The sequence below is a fragment of the Heloderma suspectum genome, chromosome 2 (assembly GCF_057233095.1).
Source record: "Heloderma suspectum isolate Gila_16-S chromosome 2, 16-S_ref, whole genome shotgun sequence".
NCBI classification, from domain to species: domain Eukaryota; kingdom Metazoa; phylum Chordata; class Lepidosauria; order Squamata; family Helodermatidae; genus Heloderma; species Heloderma suspectum.
Window position 1 is genome coordinate 188,785,866 of NC_139459.1, and position 19,781 is coordinate 188,805,646.

The following is a 19,781-nucleotide window of genomic DNA, read 5'->3' on the forward strand; positions in this document are numbered from 1 at the left end:
GAAATGGTATGGTTTAAGGAATGTTATACCTCATGATTTATGCACATCAGTCATGTGGCATAAAGTTATAGACATTTGAAATTCTTCAATAGAATCCATTTCTTGCGCGTTCTGGGACTTTTTTTGAGTCTAATCATGCATAGGATTGCGCCCTTAATAAAGCATCCCCTAACATTTTCCTTGGTAGCTTTCAAAGGGTGTGAGATATAAATGAACAATCGTAAAATGAATTGAAGCGCATTTCTGTAAAGTCTAGGAAGTGGAGCTCTACTTCACTGGAGTGTATGGAAACTGCCAGTACAAAGAACAGCAAAGAAATGACGGTAGGGTGGGGAACACAACCAAGTATATTTTGTAACCATTCCCCCCGACTAATGATGTGTTCGAAAATGTCACATGCCGAACGGAACGTGAAGCACAAAGAGCTCCCCTTTCCTTCACCATGAAAGCCTGTTATAGATATGGACAAATGGCAGCACTGTACATGAGCATCCTAAATAGCTAGTTAATTTTTCTGCTACCAGAAACTTAACACTGGCTGCTCTATGATCTCAGAACTGGCTTTCAGAAAGTTCTTCCTTCATTTTATGGCGGACTGCATAAAAATCATTGGAAGGTACATGGCCTGCACAGCGAACTACACTGGTACAAATTCAGTATTTATTAACTGATAAAATACCAATGCATGCAATTTTGGTGTGTGTGTGTGTGCGTGTGCATGTGCGTGCATGTATGAAATGCATGAAAACTACCAGGCTAGAGAGGTAAACTGAAATAAACTGAAATAGAATGAAATGTGACAACCATAATGGTGTGGAGTGGAAAAAGCTCACCACTGAAAACGGCAATTCTGGGGTGTCCATTCTCTGCCTTCAGTCTGCAACAGTGGGCTGGGGACTCTGTGACCCTCCAGTTGTTGTTGGACTCCAGTTCTCATCAGTCCTAGCCAGCCTGGCCAATGGTGACAGATGATGGGAGTTGTAGTTCAACATCTGGAGGGCTGCATCACCCCTGCTGTAACATTTAATCCCTGAACAGCATGACGCGTTATCTTGCAATGTATTTTTCCATCTCACCTACATTTTAATCCTACACTTCTATAAAACTCAGAGCAGTGTGCATACCTCCCCCCTGCCCTTGTATCCTTAGAACAACTTTGTGAGGTAGTTTAGGCTTAGGGTTAATGACTGGTTCAAGGTCACCCAGCTAACTTTGTGACTGAATGGGGATTTGAACCTGGATCTCCCCAAATGAAGTCTGACCTCTGAACCACTACACCAGAGTCTCTCAGAATGTGAGACTTTAACCCGATGAGCCACAACACAGATTGCCGATGGGAGGCGGCAGTAAAGTGCACAATGAGATGACATCATGCTCTTCAGGAACTCAATGTTACAGGGAGAGCAATGGGGAACTGGATGCAGGGTTGCTGTTTTTTGGCAGCAAACCTACATTTGATGTCAGGTCTAATTCCACCCTAAATCACCATTTGTTCTTAAAGGACAGAGAGAAGTCAAAATTCTGTTCCCTGTATTCTGCTGCCATCCTGTGGTCACCAACTGACAGTAATTTTCCAGCACCATTATGGAAAAGCCGTTAGGGCTCAACTTGAAAGTGATTACTTAACTCTGCTGAAATCTTGGCAGGCACTAGGTTCCTTATTGGTTCTCCTGAGTTGAGCTCTGGTTTTGAAAGAATCAGTAAACCGCACTTTAGCTCTGCTGCTTGTATGTTTTTACCCCCATTTTTACCTTCCTGCCTGTGGGCAGCCTCATAACCAACAAGCCCAGAAAGGTAGTCCCAATGAAAACTGTCTCTGCTATGCTGTGGAAATATTTGACTCCTCAGGTTATTTTCTAGTCACAACCATGCTCCTTAGATTCAGCATTCTTATCTGAGTTCCTCTGTAAAGCTTGGTCTTTAGCCCGTGTTACCTGTTGTAAAGGACTGGCAACTCTTCTCTTAATTCTTTGTTGAGTTCCTCAAATACAGTTTGAGCTTTATAGAACTCCTCTTCGGCCTGCAGGACCCAAGAGTTTTATTAGAGGCACAGGAAATTAAGCATTAACAACGGACACTAAGTTCAAATCCTGGTTACACATCACACTCTTCACATAAGTTAGCACTGTATAAGCCAAGCTCCGACTGTTGAGAATCTGGAAGGTTCCTTCTAGAGAGAGGAAGAGAAAAATGGAGGGGATCATAGAGCCCCCGGCCACGTTTTTCCACTGGTCATTTATCTATAGCAATATCTTGAGCAGCTAATCTTTCCTGCTCCTCTTCCTCCCAGCACGTAGGGAAAATTAGCCTCTAAAGTAGAACAAGCATGGATAAACAATGGATGGAGAAAGGCAGCCAGCAGCTATACAATCCACTCCATTTTTTTTTCTCTGCTTGTCTTTAGGAGGAGCCTTCTGAATTTTCCATAGTCAGAGCCTGGCTTACATGTTGCTACTTTTCACAAGCTATACAGGGAAGCAGGAGCCACTGGCTGCCTTTCTTCATCCGCTTATCTTATTGCTCCTTTCACAGTTAATTGTCCCAGCTCTTTTCCCTCTAAACTCCTACGGACAGTTAACCTCTTTGGCCAAAGTTATCTCAAATTATGTGGGATTCATGCAGATCCACAAGGTATGGAGCTAAAGACATTTGTCTACTGCTAAAATAGTTTAGGGCAGTTTTTTTTTTTTTAGAGCAGGATGGGGCTTAAGGGGCTTGAATAGATATTGCTGTGAGATTAGCACTGCCTGTGTGCTTGCTTTTGCACCTCTGTAACACTTGGTCACAGTATATGATTGCAATTATAGAGACACCGTAGATTCCCTGTGCTTTATCTCCTCCAGTAAATTTACCCTAGGTTAAGGAAAGGGGATAAACAATAGCTTCTTACATTCATAGCTGCAGCCCAGGCAACTTGCAATAACCTTGCCTTGGGCAAGGGATTGTTCTGAATCAGTGCGTGGGTGCAGTAATGGTCAGGATGAGGGCGAATAAACTGAGACTCAGTCTGGACAAGACAGAGGTCTGTTATTGGGTGGTTCATCTGCCTGGCTGAGTGGTGTTCAACCTGTTTTGGAGGGGGCTGCACTCCCCCTAAAAGATCAGGTTCATAGTTTTGGGGGTGCTCTTGGATCCAGCATTGTCACTGGAGGCACAGGTGGTCTCAGTGGCACAGAGCAGCTTTTATCAACCAACTATCTGGACAGAGATAGCCTAGCTACAGTTATGCATACTCTGGTAACTTATTTGGATTATTGCAATACATTATATCTGGGGCTCTCTTTGAAGACGGTCCAGAAACTTAAGTCCAAAAGAGGGCAGTGAAAATGTTAACAAGGACTGGCCAATTGGATCATATTATGCCAGTCCTTTGTGATCTGTGCTAGTTTCCAGTCTGTTTCCAGGCCCAGTTCAAAGTGCAGGTATTAACATTTAAAGCCCCAAACATCTCCTCCCATATATACCTGCTTGGACTCTAAGATTATCTCAGAGGCCTCTTCCGAGTACCCCTGCCAAATGAGGTGAGGCAGGTGGCTACTAAGGAGAGGGCCTTTTCAGTGGTGGCACTCTGGTTGTGGATAGAGATCCCCACAGAGGCTAACGTGTCACCACCAGTGTGATCTTTTTGGCACCAGGTGAAGATCTTTTTATTCTCCCAGGCGTTTTAGTTCTTCAGGGTTTTTTTTAAAGTGAGTTTTTAGATCTTTACACTGCTGCTGGCTTTTACTATAGTTTTTACTTTGGCTTTATTCTGTTTTAATCTTGTAAAGGTTTTTATATTATGTTTTATTATATTGTTGTATTTTATGGTTTTAAGTTTGGTGAGCTGCCCAGAAAGCTTTGGGTCTTGGGAGGTATAGAAATGTAATACATAAATAAAGAGTTCAGCTTTTATTTTCTAACAACATTAAAGAAGGGAAGGAGGATGAAACAGGATTAGGAGTAAGAAATAAATAAGACAGTGTGATATAGGAAGGAAAGGAACAAGGATTGGGACCTCGGCTTCCTCTATACCTATTATAATTCTGGCAAGTAAAATTTTACCTCTCTTCCAAGTACTGAGCAACTCTAGTTTCAGTGCATTTCATATAATCTGCCCATATGATTTCATGTTTTCCTCAAATGAGAATTAGAAACATGAGCCCGTCTCCCCAATTTGGATTCTCAAGGTTTGAAGATCATCTAATTGTAGAACAAGGTGACACTGGCCAGAAGCTAGAATCTAAGTATGGTCAAAGATGTAATAGGAATTACATTCCTGGTTGTAAGAAAAATCCTCAGTTTGGGTCTGGGTGGGCTCTCCAGGCAGCCTTTATACCTTTGCAATTTTAGCTTCATCTTTCTTCTTGGCATTCTGCAGAGCTTCCAAGTGATGTCTGCTGCTATCATAATCCACTAGTTTCCGTCCCCTCTTAGCAATTCGCTCCTGTGAAGAAAGAAAACATATTAAAGGTAAACTAGAGCCAACACTCCCCTCTTCTCTATTCTGGTTTTAAATTGCTAGAACAAGAATTTTTTAACAGAAACCACCACTCCGATCCAGACACAAGTAAAGCAGCAGGGGCACAATTAAGAATTTATTAGGGGAGCAAGGTGCCAGTGAGGTGAGGATTTCCTTGCACAAGCCCTCTTAAGATCATTTGGAGAGTTCCTGCTGAAGGTTCCTTCAGTTTGTGAGGTAGAATCTGTGAGGTAACAAAGCAGGATCTTTTGGGGGCTCCTTCACACAGAGCTTTTATCCTGCGATTGAGATTGCTCCTTCACAGAAGTTTGTGGGCTCTTTACATGACACTTTGACCCTGCCGTGACCCTCTTGGGCCCCATCTACATCTTTTACTTTGGGGCGGCTACAATTCGAGGTCCCTTGGGATAGATGATGTAGTTGCCACTTCGCAGCCATCCATGGGTTTCTCCCGGAAACCGCAGATTTCCGAGGTGGTGTTTTGCTGCAATTTGGGGGGGTTGCTGCCAGTTTCCCCGTGGTTGTGGGCCATCTGTCCCTTCCCCAACTGACTTCGCATTTTGCAGTGGGCGTGTTGTAGGTGTGCGTAGTGCTTGCATCGCTCTGTGATGCCCCTTTATCCCCTGCCGTCCCTTCACAGCTGCACAGTTACAGAGGCACACAGAGTCGTTTTCAGTTATTTAATCACACTTTTGCAGATTTTTGCAGCTTCATGTCTTCACAATGGTTGCTTTTGGACTCAGTGCCCAAGGGCCGGTGGGGCAGGGGGAGTCTTGAGGGAGGACCATCTTTGCTCCGGCCACCATTTCGGAGTGATGGGTAGGCACATAATGCTCATGCTTATGAGTGCGAACCATCATGAGAGTCTCAGGCTGGGAAACTGACAAACAGATGGCGTGGAAATGAAGGAGCACAGAACAACCAATTTAAATAGATCACAGATAATGAGCTATCAAATTACCCTGTTGTGTTCCACTTCAGTTTCCTCCATGAAAAGAGGAAAAGCAACAAGAAGAGGAGTGAAATCAATGAAAGATAATGGAAGACTCAGATACGGGGAGAAGGGGTGTGTGGGGAAACGAAATGTGTGTAAAGGGAGTCAGTTGTGATTCTGCATTTAAAATGGAAGCAGAAAACCACATTTTAAATGCAGGATTTTAGGCTGGTGTAGAGATGCCCTTGGTTGTGGCCTCAGTGTTATGGAATACCTTTCCAAGAGAAGCCTGCATAAGCCCCTGCCTGCAGACTGGAGAACTGTTTTAAACTTATTCGTTTCATGATGTAGTTTTATTTGCAGGCCATATAGTCTTTTGATTCTGGAATGCCTTTTAGGCCCCTTCCAACCCTACTATTCTATGATTCTATTCTATGAATGCTGGTAATTATAATTTGAAGCCTGTCTTTTTGTATATTTACACTGTACACCGGTCCCTACATACTTTTATTTGTGTATAGTCCCTCACATATTTTAGGCACTTTTATAAATAATAACTGATGACAATGGTAGCTAGAATTTTGGACTTAAACTACAGGGATTGGGATTCAAATCTCCCTACTCTCACTGTCCAGTGGAAGAGCTCGTCCCCCCAAAACACTTCTTATAGTCTAGTATCATCATCATCATCATCATCATCAAATTGTATATTATAAGCACTTTAGAAATAAGTACTGTATAACACAGACCAAAAAAGACCAATCTAATAAGACATGAAGTACTAAAAAAAGAAAGAAAAAGGCTCAGAGGGATAGGGTGAAACTCTGCCAGATGCTGGAAAGAAGACACTATATTTTTAATGTATAGTAAAAAGGATGGGGTGGAGGAAAGATAAGAAAGATGGAGAAAGAAACACTTTCTCCCTCAGAGCAGGAAAAGCTAGAGTCAAGAGATGCGTTTGTGAGGATTTAAAAATATATGAAAAAGAAGAGAAAGAGAATTTCTTGCAGAAAACTGAAGTTTCCATGAAGGCTAGAAAAATTTTAAAATGAAAAGCTGACTACGAAGTACTGGATTTTGTGTAGTAAATCCTGAAAATACATACCTTAATTTCATTGAATTGAATCAAGTAATTCTCCATGGTCCTGACTGCCTGGTCTGCCAGTTTCTCCTCATAATCTTCCCACAGAAGGTCATTGCTCTACATGTAAAAACACATGGAGACAATAGTGCTGGGATATAGTCTGCTACCCCCATGAGGCCACCCTTTTCCCATGCAGTCCCAGTGGTTTAGGATCTCATTCTCAGGATGTGTCATCCCTCCTTTTTAGAAGCTATGAATGAACAAAACAGGAAGGATTAGTCTGTATTCCTCTTGTACCTTCTTCAGATGCATCTGATGTTGTCTGTTATTGGAGAAGGCAATAGGGTAGATGGGTTTGACCTAAATATGCTGTTTTGATGTAAGTATGAATTATGGGATCACTGTTACATAATAAAAAATGATGAAGATCAGGTGAACATATTTGGCCCACTGGTCAGCTGCTCTCTCTCTCTCTTTACTTTTTCACTAGGGGCACTGATGGGTTGTTCATACATATGTGCTTCATTATTCAGTGACTGCAAAATCAAGTGGTGACTGGCATGCGTCTTGCATTTGTGAAGTAGCCACACAGGCAAATTCAGAAGAACTAGAACATATGATAACAATCAGGGGACCCAGGCACAGTTAGGGCCAAAACAGACACAATGTGGGAGAATTGCAATGGAATCACTCTTTTATTCTTTTTTAAAGTAGAGGTTTGAAGATACCCACATTGATTACTTGCATTTTTAGTCAATTCATCAATTGATTAATTTGGCATATGTTTACGTACGAGAGAAAATGGTCTTTTAAAAAGACATACTTCCTTTGTTTTTAGATGATGCACCCATGTGTTGCCTCAGGCATCCCCTCCTTCTCTTCTAAGACTGTGCTTTCCAATAAATTAAATTAAATAAATTTAATCTGCTGCCGACTGATTAAGCAGCATTACCATTTTAGCTGATTAAAAAGTTTTAATTGCTTAATCTAAATAATTGGCTAAAGTTGTACTTTAAAGAAGCTGCAGGGGTCTCCTATTTTGATCAAAGCAATGGCATGGGGGAAGGGGGAGTTTAGCCCCCTCCCTCCCATACAGTTTTATAAATTTAAATCCCTCCCCGCAAAATTCCTCTTGGCTCTACCGGTAAACAAAGTAACAGTAACATGTATTGTGCTTGCATTGTTTCCCCAGCTTGTGGGTATGCTTGTGTGTGTATGATTTTGTTTGGGAAAACTGTATAGGGAAGACAGCACAACTGTTAAACCGGTTTAAATCTGAAGTGTGGATATGTCCAGAATCTTTGCAAGGGTAATGAGGGAAGGTGGGAAAGTTTAAGAAAGTCAGTCTAAAATTTTGAGAGCTGGTGTCTTGTAATAGATAAGTCTGTCAGCTAGAGAAGGCTAAAATTTTACCTCATAATAAAAAACAGGACAGCACCACGAACAGGAAAAAAGGAAGTGTGGAAACGCCAGATGTTGAAAGAAGATTTATTGGCAGGCCCACCAATAAGTCTTCTTTCAGCATTTGGAGCTTCCTCCAACCTTCTCCTCTCAAATTTTACCTCAACCCTGAGCTCACTAAGTAGCCAGGGGCAAGCTACCATTGCCTCAACCCACATCTGCAAGTGGAGATGATAATTCTGGCCTTTCTTACAGGGCTGTTGTAAGTATTATTCAGACATATATGAAGTGTTGCATAAATGCTCAGTTTTATTATTAAAATGCCCCTGATAACTGGGTGTAACAGATGTATGATACTCACCAGCACTATGGCTTTCAAGTCTTCATACCCTTCCCACTCCCCACTGTAAATTTCTTGTAGGGTTTCAGACACTTTCTTGGAGCTTTCATGCATCACTGCAAAAAGCAATGCACAGAATGCAGCAAAACCAATATCGCCTCTCATTCATCATCATCCCTGGCCAACATCCCCACTCAAGTCACTTGCCCAGTTTGCATGTCACAATGACCCAGGTTTTTTTTTTTAAAACCCTGGGTTGTTGTGAATGAGCAAGTGTGTTGATGCATGTTGCCTGATCTCTCCCACTGTTTGTCATGATGTGTGAACCAGGAACTCTGGTTTGTCTCTCCCCCAACAAACCAGAGAAATAACCCACAGTTTGTTGCTGAGTTTGCATGTCATGCTCACTCATTTACAATGGTTGTTGAGACATGTGAACAGGACCATAAACTGGAGTTATTTGAAATCTTCAGTCATTAAGCTTGATGGCTATTCCATTGTATAAGTTGTTCATCTGATCAGTTCCTCCATGCTCTTGTAATCATTTCAAACTAAGCTACTGTTCCTTCCCTTCTTTTGGGCAGTTTGTGATTATGTGGTGAAAATAATCTATCTGCCAGATGTGATAAAAATGGAAACTAAATGAATAACTTCTGGGAGAACAGTGCTCCAAACAGGCAGAGTTTCTTAACCTCCTCATTCCCCTCCTCTTAAAAAGAGAATTCTGAGAAAGAGGTGGATAAATTGTGGTAGAGGAGGTCTCTCAGGGGATTATCAGTGTGGTGTAGTGGCTATAGTGTTGGATTTAGACCACGGACACCCAGGATCAAATCCCCTCTCCACCATAAAGCACACAACTTAGGGCCTGTCACTATCTTTCAGCCTAACCTACTTGTGTAAAGATAAAGGGCTTCATCACACAAGGCTAAAAATCCTGCAATTTACCTGGGTTTCTGTTTCTGGAATCTTTGTGGGATTTGATTGGGTCCTTTCCATGTGGCTTTAAAAAAACCCTAAACTTCTATGTGTTTCACTGCAAAGCCAATAGGTGGTGCTGTTGTTTTATTTGCAATAAAAGCGACTTTAAACAGTATACCCTCATTTATATCAACTCCATGAGGGGAGGAGGGAAAATGCCAAAGAGCGGGAGGTTCCCTGGAGGAGGGTTGCGTCGTGTACAGGACCCACAAACTTCTGTGAGTAAGCAATCTCCATAGCAGGATAAAAGTCCCGTGTGAAGGAGCCTGAAGAGGATCATATATGCTGCCACCATTTATGCTGCCAAATTATCCCACCATTTCCCTGAGCTTCTCAGAGAAATGGTGGGATAATTTTTTTAATGGTCCCGAATAGGCTTGGAGTGGAAGGCGGAGCTTCTGTTCAAGAAAGAAAAAAGGCCTCATCAGAAAACCTCTCTCAAGAGATAGCAGAGCAAATGAACTTTGATCAGAAAGGAGAAGCTGTTTCCCATCCTGGTCTACTGTGTTATACAACTGCATGGGGAAGGAACTGCCTTAAGAGGTGGCAGCAGACTGCATAGGGCTGAAAAGATGGCAGTTGTAAAAATGTGGTTTTCTGTACCTTTCACAGCACTGAGGAAAACCTTAAGCTCCTTGTAGAGTTTGTGACCTTCAACCTGGAAACAAATAATAATAAGAGGAAAAGCGGAAAGTAATAGTTTCAGGTATGTCATCTGTACATGTCTGCATGCTGTTTTCGTTAGCCTTTTTACAGCATGGGTGAAGAACCTCTTTCAGCCCAAAGGCCAAATTCCATTATGCAGAAGCTCACAGGGGCTCCATTTCAGTGGTGGGAGGGGCTGAAAGCAAAAGGAAATCGGGCCAAAATACCATCATATTTTAGCTTTAACCCCTTACCGCTGGTAACTAAGCCTTAGCAGAGACACTTCAGCCATTAAGAATGGGAAATAAACTGTGCAAAAGCCAGAAAACCACCAAACAACAGGTGCCTGGGACTAAGGGAAAGGGGTGTGGCCATCTAGGGAACTCCAGAAGGCTGGACTTTGACCCCCCAGGAGACCAGATTTGACCCCCAGGCCTGAAGGGTTGCATCCCTGTTTTAGGGGGTTTGGACAAACCACACACCCACTCATGTTGAAAAGAATTGGTGAGCTGGTTTTGAAGCTGTGCGGCTTATCCCTGCCCCATATGTGTGCAATGGCCATGCCCCCATGTGTTTGGCAGGCGTGTGAAGGAGCTGTACACATGTAGAGCTGCTCCACATGACAGGGACCCTGACTGGCTCAGGGCCCCCCTGGATGTACGTGACCTTCACACAGTGGCCAAATGTGTGGACGCTGGGGATGTGTGTCCGTTGTGCGCATCAGTGGCAGGAGACAGGACTAGCCTCACATGCTCCCCTCACATGTTCTTTTAACATGTGGGGCGGTTGGCTGAACCCCCCTTTGGATGTTCTGAACAACGAGGGGGAAAGGAAGAACAAAGGATGAAGTCTGGGTCCTCACAGATACAGCACCTACTCCTGGGGCCACATCACATATATCCTCATGATGGCTGTATTCAAGGTAGTGCGTCAACCCTCTTCTTCAGTACCTGTTAAGGAACCCCGAAGTCCTTGAGCTGCTTTATGCTGCTTCTCCAGACATACATATCAGGAGGCTGTATACATCCTTTCCATCTGTTTCCCACCCCCACGTTAGGGGATTCAGATGACCCCTCACAGAAAGCATTAAAGGGGTTGCCGGTTCCCCACCCCTCCTGATGCACAGAGCAGCCACAGCCCTCACTGTTCATGTGTTCAGCTGGCATGCAAAGACATTCTGGACAGAGACTATGCGTACGTGGTGAGCTCCTCCCATGTGATGGGACACGTTGGCCCAATCAGGATCACCCCTCACATAGAGGAGGTCTATGCATATACATCAATATAAGCATAGAGCCCCGTTCTGCGTTGGCAGCACAGTGGTGTGGTCACTGCATGCACTGCCAATAGGTCTAGCCTGTGTCGATTCACAACGCCCCTCATGTGTTCTTTTTACACATGGGGAGAAGTTACCTGAAATCCCTATTTCAATAATCCCTTCTTTTACCTTATTCTCCTCTTCCTCCCTGTAATGCTTTCCAGTTACCCAGGAAAATGCAGACAAGTGTTCTAAGCAGAGTATGATTTAGACGGAGGCCTACCCAAATCTTTTATGGCTGCCTAACCAGGCCTAGCTTGTATAAAGAGGCTTTGAGAGTCCTAAGTAAAACCTGAGTCAGAGATACTTCAGATTCTAGTATGCTAGGAAAACATGGGGTGGACCTCTAGATGTTACAGTCCCCACCACCCCCAAATTTGCCGAAAGCAGAAAAGCTCCCACTATTCTATGAGATACAACCTGCTGCTGTTGGAAATTGTATGCACTTTGTTCAAACTGTTCATCTTTTGTTTCCACGGTTTTCCCCAGTTTCTGCAAAACCTGAGGAGACAGGGCAATAAATAAAGATAATACAGCATTAGAATCTTGGCCTCAATGAATACATTCTATAACTTTATTCTGCGGTTGAGTACGTAAGCAGCTAGGGGTACAAAACTGAATGGAAACGAACATTTCATTGAGCCCGGTGTTTTGTTTTCAACAAAGCGCCCCCTTCTGTTCTTAGTATGCAAGGGTGAGGCCTCACCGTTGTGTCTCTTGCCATCCCCTCTTTTATGTTGTCCACCCATGTGAAAAGGGGGTTATATCTGCAGAAAGAAAAACTGCCAAGCCTGTATAAGCTCTCCTGTGAGCTGGAACCCTGAGCCAGCCCTATTCAGTTGTTTGAAACAGTGGTGCAGTGGAGCCTGGGCTGGTAGGGTCAAAGTAGGGTCAAAGCACAGGGACTTTTTGATTAGTAGGGACAATGATATCATCTGCCAACACCATCACCCACTGACTTCCCTGTTCCCTCTGAGCTTAGCTGCAGTCCTTACAGTAGCTTAAAGAAAATGGATTTTCCCAGCAACAATGTATTGTTATGAGCTATCCGTGTTGTAATCAAAGTATTGTGGGGGGCTTGGTCTTGAATGGGCAAATAACACCCTTTAGCTTTATGCTGACCTTTGCCAGCTTACTATTCTATGACTGTCAAAGGTTCCTAATAAATTGGGTATTATGCTATGTATTGCTGCTCTGTGTGTGTGTGTGTGTGTGTGTATGTACACACAGAGATAAAGTCCAGGAGAGGCAACATGGTGCCTGCAGGCACCAGTGTGTCTTCAGACACCTTTCTTCATGCCCACCAAGATGCTACCCCTCCCACTTATTTTTTTTAATTAACCCATTTTTTTACTGGCAGCTGGGATTGCTGAGAAATAAGTTTCTGTTGTTGCTGAAAACTGTGGGTTCAGTGGAATTGTTTAGTGCATTGAGACTTGGCCCCCACCTCTGCTTTGTACTTAAGTCTTTTGGCAGTTTACTTGTCCTTTGCAGCACCTCCCATGACAGCCATTTTGTAGTGGTGCCCAGGACAGTTTCTCAAATTGCCAGATGTGCCCATGGCCCTGAAAGGTTGCTGCCTGCATTTTTGGACTCTCCTTGGATACATGGGCCATAGGGACTGTCATGATAAATGCCTGCGCTTCAAAATTTACCACTACACCACTGGTTCTAAACGTTCCACGTGGTGAGGGAGAAAGGGTTGTAAATCATGTAGGGAGCTTACATGAGCAGAGGGTGACAGGGGAGTGGAACTAGCATGCAGTACCTGTTCTCAGCCCCCTCATTGCATGGGGGATTTTGAACACCTGAATCATGGATCCACCAGCTCATGGGGAGAGCCTACATATGTTTGGCAGTCTCCTCCAGTAGAGAAATTTGGCCCATTCATGGACTGTGTGTGGGATGTGACGGTGGGTGGGGGCACAGATGTCTCTCTCTCCACACAGTCTTAGGGTGCAAACCTATGCATGCTGGCTGGGGAATGCTGGGAGTTGTAAGACTTTTTCTGTCTAAACATGCATAGGGTTGCACCCTTAATCACACTGAGACTAACAATCAAAGGGGGCATCAGAACCAAAAGTGAAAGGAGAATTATTTTAGAAGGAACTGATCCTTGACATTACATCTAGCAATCGAGGACAGGCTGCACCTAGATACCATCCCATGGGCAATTAGGGCTTCTTTAGTACAAAATCCAGAGATTGTAATCCCAGTTTATCATAGTGAGATGACAACCCCCTATTTACACCAACAAAGAGTTTGCTGAACTTATACAAATAAGGAATATCAGCCATACCCCCATGCTGCCTACATTTGGTTATTTCCGCCCATTGTGATTCTCTGTGGAATTCCAGTCACCAGAGATAGTACTCCAAACTTTACATGGACTGCCCATCCTGGAATGATGATGGGGAGACAATTCTTGCCAGAAGTGCATTTCAACCTGCATGGTATTCCTTCAATGTGTAAACAACTCATAGGCTCTCATGACTTCAGATCTGGTTATCCTAGCAATCAAATGGCCCCGTCAGGGCAAACGTACGAGTCCAGAACATTATGGCAACATTTGAGAACTGGATTGTAATTGACCACCAGTGTTGTAGATGGCACAGCACATTCTTCAACTCCATCCCAGTGCAATTATTACAGTTGCCTTTTTTCTGGCACAGCTCCTGCACTTTTAATAGTTGCATGACAAGCAGGATTTCAGCAACTGAAGCTTCCCATGGCACTTTGCTGTGGTTCTGAGAAGAGCTTCAGTTGCCAAATTGTCATGTAGCCGTTAGCACCTGCAGGAGATATACAATGTCCATAATAAGCTTCTTGTCCATCATTCATAAGGGCACTTCCAACTTTTCAGCTGGCTTCTATAGCTGTGCTTACAGCAGTGGCGTGATATGAAGGAAATAGCAATGGAGGCTTTTTATACAATCGAGATTAGCATCACCACCTGCTAATTGTTGCAGACTGAGCTGAACACAACTACAGTTGAAAAGCTGACAACCTTATTTCCAGGGAGAAGTGTCTTTGACTGCCAGGTGGGCGAGTTCAACTGACACCTACAGACCAGATGGGGCTGTACTGATGTTCACTAGTCCAAATGGTAGACCAGCCAGCAGTTACCAGGATGATCAGTGCGCAAAGTAATACACACATAATGCAGAATAAGGGCTCCTGAGCAATACCTTTGGAAAGGGTCATACTTAAGTGGTAGAGCACATGCATTGCATGCAGAGGGTTCCAGGTTCAGTCCCTGGCATCTCCAGGTAGGGCTGGAAAAGGTTCCAGTCCAAAACCCTGGAGGGCCACTGCCGGTCATTGTTGGCAATACTGAACTATATGGACCAATGGTCTGATCTGGCATAAGGCACCTCTATGTTTTAATTGCATTTATTTATTTACAACATTTATATACCGCTCCACATCCGGACAGATTCTGGAGCAGTGAACAATAAAAGATACAAAATAGGATAAAAGAATAAAACACCATGTTAAATTGCTTACTATTTTTTAAAAAGGACCAGAATTCTGAAAAAAATGTGGCTGGTCAGCCAAGGAAGGCTTCCTGAAACAAAGATGTTTTCAGGAGGTGCCAGAAATGGCAGAATGTTGGTGCCTGCCTGACCTCTAAAGGCAGGGAATTCCACAGGAAGGGGGCCACCACACTGAAGGCTCTTCTCCAGGTGGACTCCGATCAGGCCATAGGTCCATGTGGAACCACCAGGAGCATGCCCTCTGATGACTTCAGTGACCAGGCAGATTGGTAAGGGAGAAGGTGCTCTTCTCAGGTATATATGTGCTCCTCGTCCATTTTTTATACCTCTTCCTAGAAGGAGTTTTTTTCAACCATTTTCTTTTTAACCCTACACGGCAAATACATCCATTGGCAAAGCTGCTATCCAGCTGCAGGTCCCATTCTGGCACTGGCATAATGCAAGAGCATTAGAGATGTTGTAGCTGTGGCACTGCTGTTTTTCAAGAGAAAATCAAAATTCAGAGACAATGCTGAAGTTAGTTACTAGTGCCCAATTCCTTATATGCCCAGAAGTTTGAAACAGACATCCATCAATAAACCTAATAAGTAACTACATTTGATATTCCCCTGCACCCCGAAATAAGCTTTGGACTACCCCATATCATATGTCTCCGTGGCTTGGAGACTATCTCCTTCAAGATAATCAATAATGATCACCAATCAAAACCATCATTTTTGTGCAACACTCATTAATATGTGATGACCCCCAGATGACAATTTCAGATAAATAATGGGGGTTTGCATCCCACAATACATTTTGGGCCCCCACAAATGATACACCCAAACCTTTAGGAGAGTGTCCTCTAGGAGATGGCACTGAATCATGTCCGGCCCAATGCTTCATTTTGAACTTTTGTACAGATTAGGAATTGGAAACCAACATCAGTATCATTCTTCAGAGATCATGGAACAGGCGTTGTTCATCAAAGACATCTCCCACTATTGCAGCAAAATGGGAGTGTGGGAAGTGTGCTGGGTGGGAGGCGGGGTGTGGGGTGGGATAAGCTCATTTTTGCCCAACCAGTTCCACCACTACCTTCAAATTAAAAGCATTTGGGATGGCAAGGTTTCATAGCATTAAAATGATATGCCCAATCTCCCAAATTAAAAGGGGAAGAGGTACAGAATCATGAGAAGTGGAACACGTAATAGTACCACAGTATTTTGTTGGTTTAGCTAGTATTTCCTTGCTTCTTTAGGCTTGGGTTTGGGGAGGGGGAATTAATCTTTATAGAACTTCAGTTTTTAAAAGTTACTGTAATAAGGAAAGAGCCTACTTTTCTCACCATGTCTCCACAACAGTCTCCACACCCCAGACTAGAGACATGCCTTTCCATCAGGAACATCCCTTTTTGTGGTTTCCTTCTCCTCTCCCTACCCCATCTGGTATTCTCAGTAATAGTTATGCAGAAACCAAACAAAAAACAAACAAAAAAAGCCACCGTAAAAGGGTTTCCTTTAATATTTATCAGTACCAACAGATTGGTTCTGGGAAGTTAAAGGAAACCAAAGGGTTTACTCAGCAAATTCATCCTACCCATATGGCTCACTCAGGGCATGGCTGTAGAGCATGCTGGCAACATCAGAGGAGTTGCCTTTTTAGAACAGACTAAGGGCTGGTTTGGATGATCAAACAGCCCACTGTGGCTTGCTTAAGACATAGTGAGCTGTGGCATGTGCTGGTGCATGTGGGCCAGTATTTTACATATTCAACCCTCAATCAGGGGTTGTTGTCCCATCCAAACCCCTCAGAGGTGGATTATTCCAGGGTTAAACAACCCTCGAATAACCCGTGGTCCATTGTAGGGTTATGCGAGGTTTGGTTAATCTTCAAATAGCCCACCCTCACACTGGGTTTGGGCGACACAACAACCCCCGCTTGGGGGTTGAATATGCAAAATGCCGGCCAGCATGCACCGTGACTCACTGTGGCTTAAGCAACCCACATTGGGCTGTTTTGGTCATCCAAACCAGATGTATGGGACCATTTAGTTCAGCATCCTGTTTCTAACACTGGTCAGACACATCTGTCTGCCTGCTCATAAGTAAGACATGAAGGTTTTAGCCTGCCCTGTGATTTGCCCCCAACATCTGGTTTTCAGTGGTGTCCTGCTTCTGAACATGGTGGAGGTTTTCAATGGCTACTAGCCTTGATGGCTATGTGCTACCTCCAGTACCAGAGGCAGTGAGCCTATGTACACCAGTTGCTGGGGAACATGGGTGGGAGGGTGCTGTTGCGCTCGTGTCCTGCTTGTGGGTTCCTGGTCGACAGCTGGTTGGCCACTGTGTGAACAGAATGCTGGACTAGATGGACCCTCGGTCTGATCCAGCACGGCTCTTCTTATGTTCCTATGTTTCATTGTGCTAGCATGGCTAATAGCGGGGCAGTAGAGACATGAGGTGGAAGGAAGTAGAAGAGGGAGAAGCCATAATAAATCTGGTAGGCTTTAAAGGGCCACAAGGATCCAGTATTGATTTTGGAACAACAGAGCTTTCTGTTCCATCTGAAATTAGCCATCTGAAACAGGCAACAAGGCAGCCCCATGACCCTTAACTAGCACTGTCTGGAAGTCCCACATCCTCAGTGCTGCCACTGAAACAGCCCGGTCTCTCATGCCCCCACCTTGTCTGACCTCACAAGTGGACAGGAGGGCAAGACCTCTGAGGACAGTTGTAAGGGCCATGCTGTTTATATGGGATGTTATTAATGAACACTATTAATTAACTGTGGCACTAGTCACAATATGTCTTGTAGGAGCCAGGCAAGGCGTGTTCAAACATACCAGAGGTAGAACAGGCAGGAGAAGCTGCAGCAGCTGCCATGTCCGCAGCTGCGCTGGGGAATTTAAAATTACATCTTGGGTAACCTACTCAGCAACTGTGCAGCTGTGTAAGCACTGCTCTTTAGCACTCTAAACAAAATGTCACCTGTTTTGTGGTTGAGAATAAAACAAGTAGCGTTCTACATTTTCCCACATCCTATCTCTGCAGGCGGAAAACAATACTAGCTAGATGCACATGGGCTGGGGAAAAAGAAACACACAAAAACCATGGGCTGCCACCGTAAATAATTGTGAGCAACTCTCTAAATTGATTCTGTCTTGGCTTACAACCCCAGCAATTCTTATTTACAACTTAGCAAAACTTTGTGGCACTTGTAGGCCACACCACAGATGTATACTGGTTCTTATATTGGTGTTACTGTTATGAATTCCCAAGGGTTTTGAGAATTTCCTGTCAGAGATCCCTAGCTCTCCTCATACGATTACACGTCCCAGGATCCCCTGGGGAGAGGAAAAGACTTTTAAACCAGTTTGCCCATATGCTAGACACTGGGCTCCTTCACATGGAGCTTTTATCCTGCGATTGAGATTGCTCCTTCATGGAAGTTTGCGGGCTCTTTGCACGACACCGAGACCCTGCCGTGACCCTTCTGTACTAAATGCCCTTTGTTCCATTTTTAAATAGATTGCAGATAATGAGCTATCAAATTACCCAGTTGTGTTCCGCTTCAGTTTCCTCCGTGAAAAGAGTTAAAGCGGCAAGAAGAGGAGCAAGATCAATGAAAGATAATGGAAGACTCGGATACTGGGAGAAGGAGGGGGGAGGGGAGAAAGCGCATATAAAGGGAGTAAGCGGTGATCCTGCATTTAAAACGGAAGCAGAAAGCCCTGTTTTAAATGCAGGATTTTAGGCTGGTGTAGAAATGCCCACTGTCTTCTCTCAGCATAGTTTTGGACGCTCTGTCCAATGGCAAAAGATGGCCAATACACTTGTATATCTAATGCAAGGCTGCAGAACCTCTTTCAGCCTAAGGGCTGAATTCCATTTTTGGAGAAGCTCTAAGGGGCCTTATTCCAGTGGTGGGCAGAATTTGAAAAAAAAATACAAAAAATGCTGGCCTGTTGTAGCTTAAAGCTCTTACTGCCTTAGGAGAGGCATTTCAACTGTTTAGAATGGGGAAAATTGCACAAAAGCAGGAAAGCTACCAAACAATATGTGACTGGGGAAAAGGGGAAGGGGGCGTGGACTTCTGGGCAACCCCAGCGGGCTGGATTGGGCCCCCAAGTGGTCCAGATTTGGCCCCCAGTACTGAGGTTCTGTACCACTGATCTATTGTTATATTGTTAGCTGCCTCCCTGGTAATTCTTAAATGTTGAAGGTATGGGATATGAATGGTGTAAGTAAAGTCTAGAAACGGAACTCTCATTTCCCTCCTATCAGGATGAATTTTTGATGTCCATGCGGATGTGGTAGCCATTCACCTTATTGTGCTAAGTAAAACACACTTCCCTCTTTGATTGTTACACTGGATGTATGAACAGCAGAACAGTTTCTGAACAATTTCCATCTGCTGTTTTTAATTGCTGGTCTTCATTGAACATGCTATTGGCTGTTGTATTTATTTGCAACTGTATTGATTTTATTGTAATTTTAATTTTGTGACTCACCCTGGAAACTCTCTGGCTAAAGGATGGCATATAATGTTATATATTATATACATGTGAATACAGATGTCAAAATAAATAAATAAAATGACTAGGGCAATGGACAGTCCAATGCAGGCAGAGAAAAGGGGCAAAGTATTGGCAGGGGGAGGGGGCAGAGGTAGCTACATTATCCCCTTCTAGGCAGTTTATCACTTCCATCACTTCAAGTGCGACTCAGAGACTGAAGCCTCCTACTTGCATGCACTTCTCCCTCAGGGTTGGCCTTGTCATTGGATGGTTAGTGGCTTTCCATATTTATTTATTTAGTTTCATTTAAATGGATTTTTAGACCACCTTTAAGGGTGGCACCCTCTCATGGCGGCATACAAGATAAAAGCAATAAAAAACTGTGCAAAATACAATAAACAAGCAATAAATAAATGTTCAGTACAAGTACAATATTCAATAAATGGACAGAAGTGGGGCACTTTCCTCTGTAGTGTACCTTTTGGACTATATCCTTGACTCCCTTGACGCTACTGTTTTGCTGTAGGCTGAGCTGGTGTGAATATTCTAACACACAAACATTCAGGGAACAGTGTTTGGAAACATCTGCAGAGGAGATAGGGACTCAAGGCAAGAAGGAGCTCT

The 19,781-nt window shown here is 43.7% G+C and overlaps 1 protein-coding gene across 1 annotated transcript in view; it reads right to left on the bottom strand.

Annotated features, from left to right (window-relative positions):
• The window catches only part of BIN2 (bridging integrator 2), a 42,890-nt gene that overhangs the window by 19,218 nt on the left and 3,891 nt on the right, over nucleotides 1-19,781 (bottom strand). The window contains exons 2-7 of the mRNA XM_084836866.1: nucleotides 11,583-11,663; nucleotides 9,803-9,857; nucleotides 8,243-8,337; nucleotides 6,502-6,597; nucleotides 4,319-4,426; nucleotides 1,935-2,020 (exon numbers count right to left, since the gene is read on the bottom strand). Coding sequence (XP_084692992.1) covers nucleotides 1,935-2,020; nucleotides 4,319-4,426; nucleotides 6,502-6,597; nucleotides 8,243-8,337; nucleotides 9,803-9,857; nucleotides 11,583-11,663 — 521 coding nt within the window. The remainder of the gene's footprint in view (nucleotides 1-1,934; nucleotides 2,021-4,318; nucleotides 4,427-6,501; nucleotides 6,598-8,242; nucleotides 8,338-9,802; nucleotides 9,858-11,582; nucleotides 11,664-19,781) is intronic.